The sequence below is a fragment of the Styela clava genome, chromosome 13 (genome assembly GCF_964204865.1).
Source record: "Styela clava chromosome 13, kaStyClav1.hap1.2, whole genome shotgun sequence".
NCBI classification, from domain to species: domain Eukaryota; kingdom Metazoa; phylum Chordata; class Ascidiacea; order Stolidobranchia; family Styelidae; genus Styela; species Styela clava.
Genome location: NC_135262.1, coordinates 1,498,254 through 1,509,122, shown reverse-complemented (window position 1 = coordinate 1,509,122; position 10,869 = coordinate 1,498,254). Strand labels below are relative to the sequence as shown.

The 10,869-nt window shown below is 36.2% G+C and overlaps 1 protein-coding gene across 1 annotated transcript; it reads right to left on the bottom strand.

The window, feature by feature from the left end:
• Positions 1-730: 730 nt before the first annotated feature.
• On the bottom strand, positions 731-6,145 carry LOC120328303 (sodium/bile acid cotransporter 5-like). Its single transcript, XM_039394751.2, has one exon. The coding sequence runs from the start codon at positions 6,098-6,100 to the stop codon at positions 4,682-4,684; it is 1,419 nt and encodes a 472-aa protein (XP_039250685.2). The 5' UTR covers positions 6,101-6,145; the 3' UTR covers positions 731-4,681.
• Positions 6,146-10,869: the final 4,724 nt, after the last annotated feature.

The window sequence follows — 10,869 nt, the reverse complement described above, 5'->3', positions numbered from 1 at the left end:
ATTTTCAAGCAATACACACTATCATGAAAGTCCTATTTCCTCACACCACACTTGGTGCTCATATACATAATGAATATCATACTTTTGAATATAAACAATTTTTGTTTACTTTCATGTGAGAATCTGAGTCACAGGAAATATAAAATAATCGCCAGTATTAATAGATACATAGAGAGTCTCAATAACTTTGTGAGCCGGAAACTATCATATACATATTTCGAAAATAATCATCAATTTAGTTACCTCTGTAATTTGAACACAAGTTTGGTGCTGTTATCACCCCGACACGAATTTCTATTTGTTTTTTATTTCTTATAGAGTTTTTTTTATGTACAACCTATACACAAGGGTCAGGATCCTAGCTAGAAGACCTTTATCTGCTTTGCACACAGACCCGCATATAACTATGTTTAATTGCTGTTAAAATAGTTTCTTCATTGGATTATTATAGTGTTGACTTTGTTTTTGTGATAAATCTCATTCTCTGGAAACAGCCTTAGTTCAACATTATGTTGGAGCATTTCCAGTACGAAATAGGCTCTGTGCAAACAACCATTATACATAAAGAGTTACAAGTTGTGAAATGAACCGCATCTCCCTATAACAGCATTGCCTACAAAATTTATTACATTCAGAGGTATGAGGCTTGAACCTGCATCGAAAAAGTTATATCCAACATTCTAACCACAAGACCTTTCTCCACGCATGTCTACAAAAACCTATACTCATATGAGGCTTTTAATTGAAAATTTTATTCTTTTTCACATAAATGTATATTATAATAGGACATGGAACAGACAATAAAATATTTAATACCTCTCTGCATTGAATGCAACATTAGAAAGTCCAAGCGTGAGATCTCAAAATCTTTGAACGTCAGGGTCTCTTACTTAGCCATTGGCCATGTATGGGTCAAGCAATGGTCGTTAGAAAATATTACTTAATAGCCCTTGCCACGTATCATGCCAAGCTAAAAACTCTTAATGCTGGAGAACTTTCTCAGAATCCCGGTTCACAAACACATAGCTGTGTCTGAAATCCCATTTTAGTCTATGTCACGTACTTGTAACAGCTACTCAATACAGCCCATGCCATTCTCAAGGTTCGAAAAAGATTGACAACCATCAGGTTAGCCCACTGCTGAACCATAGAGACATTTTCAAGTGGGCCACAAGCCTATTAAAAATTACTATGGTTATCGAAAATTTTAGTTTCATTTGTGTCAATATAGTAGCAATGAATGATGCTGCTGCTTTTCATTCTAATCATTAAAGTGAAAGTATTTATTTTTGCAAACAGAGTCTTGTTTTTCTTGTAGTTTTTCCCTTGCATGAGAAAGTTAGTGGGCCACAGAATTTTTATGCAACGAAAGTGGGCCGCGAAAATAAGAAGGTTGACAACCACTGGGTTAGACCAAGGGGGGCCTAGATTGACGAGCCATGTTAGTGTGACATGAAAAGTTATATTTCATGAACAATATTTACAGCCTTACAAAAGCAAAGGTGAAAAACAAAACTAAATTTAATCGCAATCTCAACAAATTCCTTGAGCAATTTTTTAGTTAAAACATCCAAATCCAACGGGCCATTTCAGGCCAGCGACCATAGCTTGCCCATGTCAGGGCTAAACTAAATCATAATTAAAATTAATCACTCAATATTTAGAATAACTTTGTGCAAGTCTAACTGTTTCAGTGGGCGTGATTGTGTGTATGCAAGTCAAATTAGTCTTTGCGGGCTACATGTACGTCTTCTCATGGGCTACTCAGGTCAAAATTCACAGATCTCTGGACTTAGTAATATCAAACACATTATACAAAAAAAAGAGAAATGCAAATAAATCTGATAGTGCAATAAAAAGAAATCAAAGTTAAAATAAAAAAGGAAAACAAAAGCAAAGCTTACAAAGGGTATTGTGTATTAAACTTCTCAATCTTGGGGTACAAATTTTATGGGTCGCAAGGAGGATACCAATATCACTCTACTATATCCATTGTACTTTTTTAGCCTTCTGATTTAAAACACAATTATTCAAACTAATGCAAAACATTATTTTCATGATTTCAAGTGAAAACATAGGATCAAAGAAGCAGCGCACTTGTATAACAATGCCAACTTTGATCCTAGTATCAGAGAAGCGGCGCGCTTGCATCAAACTATTCAGCATTTTAAACGTAAATTGGGGAAAAGCAAGCTTTAAAGTATGGGAAGTCCTGGTGTATTGAACGGCAAGTCATTTCTCCATGTTTACTTCCTACTTTGGATTCAGCGTCATATGTCAAGTTGAGACACATTTCAACAGATTATCGAATTAAGTTCGAATCTCACCAAATATCTTGAAAAATATGTGGTCTCAATAACAAGTAATCGAGTTCAAGTCATTTCGATTTAAATTTTTAAAAAAGGTGAGCTCAATTGATTTGGGTGAATACTGATTTTTCTAAATTTACGAGGCGAGATTATCGAGATGGCTTTTTTGTCAAAACTAACATTTTTGTAGTGAAGTCACAATTTGGTCAAGTTTTAATAATAGAGTTATCCTGGCGCTGTTTATGAGTATGAGCTGTCGAAATAAATTTATAATCTCAATTTTATGATGTAACCAGGCCTGCAGAGTACAGGAACTCTTACTCTTAAAACTGGCTGAGAATCAAGCATAACCAAGTTGATTCCCAACTTTGATTATTGCAAATAAAAATCAGAAATGAACGATCGATTTCAATTTTTGACTTCAGCCCTGGCAAGTTTAAAAACATAGCGTGTCCATAAAATCTTGAAAAAGGAAATTTATCGATATCATACATTGTTTTGGCCCTCACAGATGAATTAAATAAAATAAAAATATCTAAGCAATTACTGATTGAAAAACAGCAAACCTAGTTATAATATATTGAGCACTGACTTCACAACAAAATGGAAATTGTAAAGGGAATTTATGGACACCCTGTACTACTTTGGCTCTAATGTCAGCATCAATAAATAAAAGTTAATTTCTGATTTCACAGCCCTACAAGTGATGTAAAACAATCAAAATATTTTTAAAATAAATGTACAATAAAAATTCAACATTTAAAGTTCAGAGGAATTAAAAACATAATAATAATCATGGAAGTTCAATCTTTTCACTGCAATCTCTTAAAAAAAAAATAAAATCTCAATCTTATTTGATTATCAAATATCTGGAAATAATAAAATAATCTTTTTCAATTATATACCCTTCCTTGGTTAACATAAAATTACAATAAAAATTAAATAAAAAACTGATTTCTAAACATTTTTCATTCATGACGCTTTTTATATGCTTTTCAGTTCAAACAAGGCCATGTAGAGCAGTCACTGATATCCATGAATCTACTTCAATTTGAAAGGACTGAAACTATCTCAGTTCAGCGTTGCCAATTTATTATTCATCATCTCAGTGAAAGTAGTTCAAACATAGTAATATAACATTACAACTAGTTCATATTGTTTACAGCAGTGGTCGGCTAACTTACCGGGCCAAATATGCAAATTGGTGTAATGTGTGGGCCGCAGTAATTCCCACCTATAAGCAATTGCCGAATTAAATTTCAAATTATGATGCACTGGCAACTCCTATCTCTGTGCTAACGTAACTAGCGTAAGCACGTTCAGTAAGTATAAGCACGTCACTCGCACCAATTACTAAAAACAATCGCTATAAAACAGCCATACTACTGTGCGCAGATAATATTGAATTTTCGATCAATTTTTGCATTTAAGGGAGGTTAGTTTGAGGACCCAAAAAAAATTGAGGGTCGTAGTTTGCCGACCACTGCATTAGACGTTGCACAAATAAATGTGGAATTATATTATTTTTGAATTTTTCATGGAAAAGAGGCAGAAATAAGGAAGATCACTTACAAAAAGTGCAATTAAAAGGCAGTACAATCCTGTTAAAGCCCCAACAATAACTTTCTGAACCATTTTCTTTATCTAGGTTAGGTCATTGCCCTTTCTCATACAATTTACCTTGAAAAAAACGTAATAAAGGAAACTAGTGTTGTTTGTTCTCTTTATCTTAGGTTAGGATAAGTTAGAAGGCAAACTTAACTTATCCTGCCCTTTGGGTTCACAAACGAGAATAAATTTGACCTGCTCTGGGGGTAATTTTTGGTGATTAATGTTTATTATGCTCTCACTATAAATTGGGTTAGGCGCTGTGCAAAGTGTTAGGAATGCGCTCACCGCGGCACCTCCAATTACTCTGCGTGAGTCCCATGCAGAGATAATCATGTGTGAGAGGATTGCTGATATCTTCGCCGCACTAAGGTGATTCACATAACCGCTGGTCGGTTGCGACTTTGTCCACCATCAAGTCTATGCAACTGAAAACAAATAAAACTTGCTAACTCTCTATACCCGACATGGACTGGTAACCAGACGAGACGCCGTGGTTTGCCATATGGTTAAGCCGTCTATCAACTTTGCTCTCCTCCGAAATAAATATGTAAATTCTATCCTAGAATCATTAGAATGAAACAAAACATATCGGAAAATTAGTGGTGGGGCGATAACAGGATTGTACAATAAAGAAAACCCTGTTACAGCAGGTCTAGGGTAATATAACTTGTGTGTACATGTTAGTCTTGCATAGCACGTTAAAATAAATATACATATTTACCATAAATGGTAGCATAATTTCAAGTTCAAGTATATATAAATCACCCTTTCAGTGCTGCTAATTCTGTTATTTCTTCTTCAAAATCATCCTCACTGTCCAGGCTTTCCAGTTTCATGAATTCAGCGTTCCTTTCCTCTGTTCCGCAACATTTCTGCTTGATTAAATACGAGAAATACCATAACATGGCTAACGTCGTATGACCCAATGTCACCATAATGATTAGGATAGAAGATAAGTCCGCTTCTGGTTGAGGATAAGATAATTCGATCACGGCGATCCCAAGGACTGTATTCTTCATTCCACTTTCGAGAGAAATGGCTTTCGCGAACGGCCAACTTTGTCCGAAGCCGCGAGAAACTGCAATTGATAGGATGAATCCACTCGATGGCAGTAGAACTGCTAAAGCCCATCCAATATGAGGGCCATGGATGATGTATTTTGAAGACACTGCGAGGAATAAAAATCCGCAGAAGATAAGAAACAAACTTAACGGTTGAATGATTTTGATCAATTTTTTCGCAAACTGCGGCTTTTTTCTGTTGATCACCATTCCGAGGGATATTGGAACCGCGATGGCGCATAAAATGAGAACCATTTTGATGTACGGTATTTCAATACTGTCAGGAATGTGTGTTGCGTATGCATACAGCCCAATAACAGCTGGCATCGCTCCCATTGCCACAATCGTAGACAGCAAGCTTGCGGAAATCGCGAGCGTTACATCCCCTCCGACAAGATAACTGATTACATATCCACCCCCTCCTCCAGGGCATGTAGCACCAACAAAAAGTGCTAGCGCCATCGCCTGGTTGAGTTGAAATATCGTAGAGTAGAACACGGCAAGTAAAGGCATTGCTATAAACTGCATGAATAAGCAAAGTACAAGAGCCACAGGATAAGTGAAAATGTGTTTCAGAGTGTCAACTTCAATCTTTGCACCGAAGGCACATTTGTTGAGTAAAATTAGCGGTCCGAGAATAAAGAACGTCAGTTTATCGAATAAAGTAAGTTTTCGCTTGACACGAATCTCTATGTGTGCAAACTCCGTCTTTGAATTGTCGATTGTGATTTCAACAGTCATTTTCGTAATACCGAGATGTCCTGCTGTAACTTCAACCATTTCACGACTTTCGTTCAAGCAATCCAAGATCATCACCTTTGAACTTTTATGTGACCTCATCCGAGCAACATCAGTGTCGTTTATGACGACTCTCACTTTTATTTTTCTCGGCTTTGATACAAAATTCGTCCCATTTTTACCAATTTGTATTAATTTAAGCGACGAGTTACAAGTCACGGTATAATTGAACTTTACATCTTCAAACGTCTCGATTTTATCCAGTGTATCAGCGATTAAAATATCTTCCGTATCTCCGAAAGCGTTAATAAATCCACTTTCAAATGACAGTACTTGATTTAGGGTTGCCAGGAATATTAGAAATGTTATTTGTCGTTTCATATTTGCATAATTATTTAAATTAGATAATCTCTGTAAAAGGAATTCAAGTTTAGTTTCAGCGATCCTTCTATCGACTGAATGGTTAACGTTGTGGAAGCATCTAGGTAAGCTGAAAAAAAATAGGTGAATAACAAATTGAAAAACGAGAATATCGGTCGGAGACCGAAAACTTATCGATCGAAACTCCGGTTTCAATTCATGACTCTATAGTGACACCGCGTGTCCCATCACTAATTAATTAATACCTCGCTAATTATACGACATAATTCATCCAAAATCAATAGGCTTCTGGTCCGAGATATGATAAAGAATGGGCATGCAAAATTTGGAGCAGATTCAACCTTGCTTTCGTGAGATATCGCGTGCATCCATCAGACAAACAGACATACAGACAGTCAAATACTTATCAACATACTTACCGATCAAGATCGATAAGTAATAATAAGTAAAATTTAGTATGCAATGTATGGACCTGGTCCCTAGAATAGGATAGAATTTTCATAATTATTCTGCGAGTGAAAAGAGAATGAGACGATAATATGGAAAACCACAGACCCTCATCCAGTTACCAGGCCATGTCACGTACAAAAATAACAAGTGACTTCAGGAACTGATTTCTAATACATAGATTTGATGGTGGAGAAAGTAGTGAACCCACCATTGTGTTATGTTCCTAATTCTAAATGAAAATGCTGAGCTTATACCGTGCCAAAGCTACAATGAATATAGTCCATGCTTCTAGGACATGTATGTATGTATGTTTATTTGCCTCAAAAATGTAACAGTAGGGTGGTGTAGCCAGTCTGCGGACGTTTTCATTCAAACCACTATAAAACAAAAACCAATATTTCTAACCGCTAATTTTTTACCGTAGGTGCATTGGCATTTATGCTACACGCTAAACCTCGAATTAACTTTCTACGACCAGGGGTTGAAGCTATACAAACCACCAAAGTACGACACTCTGAAGACGTATTTGCGACCGAACGACCAGTGTGCGACCACGGATTTCAATCCTTGAACAAGCCGTTTTTTTTTCAGTCGGGTTTTCGATCGTAACTTTTTTGTTTGTAGCCGCATTTTAGTGTAATTTCGCAAAGCTATGAGGGACAAGTGGACGATAACGCGTGAGAAATATTGTCACGATTCGTTAATTTTTTCGGCATTAATTAGATCGATGAAGTTGATGGCCGCAAATAAGTCGTGGCCGCAAAGTGGGTAAGCCACCCTGTCTGCATAATAATTAAACAGAGAAAGGATACCTTACTGGACCTTAACAATTATAACAGCAATTTAAGACTGCTGCGTTATAAAAACAACAGATATGATATGTGCTATACAAATGAAACTCTAGTATACACAAGACAAAACGATGCAAAACAACGACGATATGTACAATATAGTCAGTTAGTTCATGGCACGTCCATGTCCCAGTGTGAGAGGATGAAGATCGGATATGGGTCGCTAAAATGATATGTTTTTACAATGAATCTCACGAAATACATAAAGATTTGGGACATAAACTTGCCAGAAACATATAACTGGTTAACTAATTCCATACCCGACATGACCTGGTACCGGTATCCAGGCGAGAGGCATGCCATATGATTAAACCATCTTATCGGCTCTCCTCTTCCTCAGGTTAAATCCTATTAATAGAAAAATTCCAGGGGAAAAAAATCTACTCTCTGACTGTTCTGGGTCTCCTCTACAATAGGTCCGGATTACCGATACCGGTACCAAACAGCACAGACTGACAAGAACTCAATCCAATAACAATTATGATCTAAAGTTTACATTCAGAGATCTTATTTTAGGCAAGTCAGCAAGTGGAGAATGGAAGAAAATTGTATTGTTGTAAGCTCATGCTCAGTTCTAGTCAACTTCTTAATTAGGTACGGTGGTACCGATGGCGTTGGTCCTATATTCAGATACCGTAACGGTACGGTATTCCTTCATTCTCCGAATCTCCACTTTCTGACTTACCGGTACCGTAACTAATCCCATGTACCGTACGGTACTGCAGCAAAGATATTGTGAACAGACAAACAAATACAAAGATACCTTGCCAACATTTAAACAACTAATTAAAAAATCAAAACGGCCTAAAACATTCAAAATCTCATCCCGAACATGAACAGATTCACGAAAGGCTGAAATATGACGACCTAAAAACAGAAGTAAGCGATAGACATATGGCGATGACGCGATCCCGTTCAATGTTCATGTAATCGAATATACCATATGCGTATAGTATCCGATTGTATTTATTGCGGCTTTTCAAATGGAATATAGGATTTATAATTTTAAAAAAGTATGGAAATATCTTATGAGTATATTAAAATTGTGTATACTTAAATTTTGGAGATTTCGACAAAATTGGTTATAATATATCGCTCCAGTTGGGAACACACCTTTTGCAAAGAATGTGTCGATGGCGCTACCTTGCGGGCCATAAGTTTTATTTACAAAAGAGCTCAAATATATGGACACGTAACGTAACTTAGTGTCAAATTAGGGTGACGTCATAGCACACACAAAAAAAAACGAATTCCATGTAGTTTACCAGTATATTTAAAATAAATAAAAGTAATAGCCTTCTGACAAAAAAATCAATCTTCAGCCACTGAAAATTTCAAAGCAATTGGTCCAGTATTTGAAGAGAAAAGCATAATAATGCAAAACGATCGTTATGCCCACTAACGTGTCCAAAAAGTGGAAATTTTTGCCAGAATCATAGTATCGACTGATACCGATTTGGAGTATGACGTATTATATTCGTATTTTTAAAAAAATAATTAACCGAAGAAATGTTGATTCGTTCCTACCTTTCATGAGTAAATATGTTAGTCAGCATTCCTTGTCTTTTACTGGGGCCCAAACTTCGGAATTATCTTCCCTTGAATTTGAAGACGTTGAAATCCCCAAAATCTTCCTGAAATAAATTAAGTCTTATTTAGGGACCAAATATTTAAAATTACCGTTTTGAAACCACACTGATACTTTTTGTGAGAAATTAGCTACAGTGGTTGGTACACGCCTCACTTGCACATTGTTATTTTCATGGAAATGTTGTTATTGGTATTCAACAGAATTTTATTTTGATCTTTCGTCTACGACACAGAACATGAAAAAAATAAATAAAAAAAGCACACACAAAATGACGACAAAAAGATCGGAAGAATGAGCAAAACCTAGTGGAAGGTTTATAGCAAACCCTGAACAAATGTCCAAGTGAAATTGCAGAAATCGGGAATGGCTTCATTACCTACGGAAGCAGACTACAGGACTATGACAGTCACAATTCATTCACTCGCCATATCTGTGCCATACTGGTCAAAAACAGTTACCGCACGGTACTAAATGGTATAAAAGACATATGTACGGTACTGTAGTAAACCTCGTTTGTGCCTATTCACCCAAATTTCATTCGTCTAAAAATAATTTTACAGCATGTCCTCTATTATGCAATCATTGAAAGAAAATGCGCAAGTTTTGATGACGTCGTCGCACACGAAAAAACGAATCCCATTAAGTCCACCTAAATTTTGGGAAAAAAATGAAAATAATGGGCTTCCAAAAAAAAATACAATTTTCACCGATGGAAATTTCAAAGTGATTAGTTCATACGGTAACAACAAGAAGAAAAATACCAACATGAACCACAACATAGTAACAAAACTATATGCACCGGTACATTTCATCATCATGTGGAAATTGAGGACAAATTTACAAACAGAAGCCAAAAATTTTTATTCGCAGGTGAAGGGAATTGCAAAAAAACCCAAGATGTTATCTAGCTGTGACACCTATGACGTATAGCTACTATCGAAAGATAAAAATTATAGCAATAATTAGTTTTAAATCAATCAAGAGAGCGATGCTCAGATAAATGGGCACGAAGTCTAAAACGACGTACTGGTATGTAATTTGACACAACAGACACATGTTTGATACTGATCATTTGAATATAATACATATTACTGTTATTCTAGTTCTAGTAGAACGACAATATGTACAGCCACCATAATAGTTAGAATAAATTGATTGTTCAATTAAAATTTATTTTAATTATTGGTAATTATGTGCGAAAGGATTGCTGGACTCTTTATTTGTAGACCGATAAAACTTATCGGCCAATGTTTCAAGCTAATCTAGTTTGGTGCGGATGATTTGTAGGTTTAGCGGGGTCAATCCCGATTCCGGAAGTTATCCCGCCGTCCCGGTCGGTATACCTAAATGTTCTGATTATGTACTATGACAGTCATTAATATCTTTTTATTTGATATTAATACAAGTTTTTTAACGGAGGCAGCCGATCTCACACTGATTTGCAACTCACTTCACCAGTTCAGACAGAGAGAGAAAAGTTGTTATGTCATAGTTATCATATGAAGTATAAACCATACGTTAATTTAACACCCAACTGTGCTGTGTTAAATCATCAAAATGCCGAAAACAAAGTGCAAGTTTTCTATTGAGTTGAAGTTGAATATCCGTTATTGAAGCAAAAAGGCCAATAGAGGATATTTCATTAAGATTTACATCTAGTTTTGATGCCCGTAATCTACCCACAGTGGTATGATGAATGTTAAACCATTATTAAGCCTCGGAATCGAATTAAGGTTGATTTGACCAATCTGCACTGACCCGGTTTTCTGCTCCAGATATATCGCCCACTGTTAGGGATTGGGATAGGATGGAATCAGGGGAACAGATCCGGCCCAACGAAGTGTTTCAGCCGACCCACTTGCGTCTGATGAAAGTAA

Excerpts from the sequence above, each read along its gene's own strand:
- LOC120328303 (XM_039394751.2), bottom strand. The coding sequence starts at position 6,100 with ATGAAACGACAAATAACATTTCTAATATTCCTGGCAACCCTAAATCAA.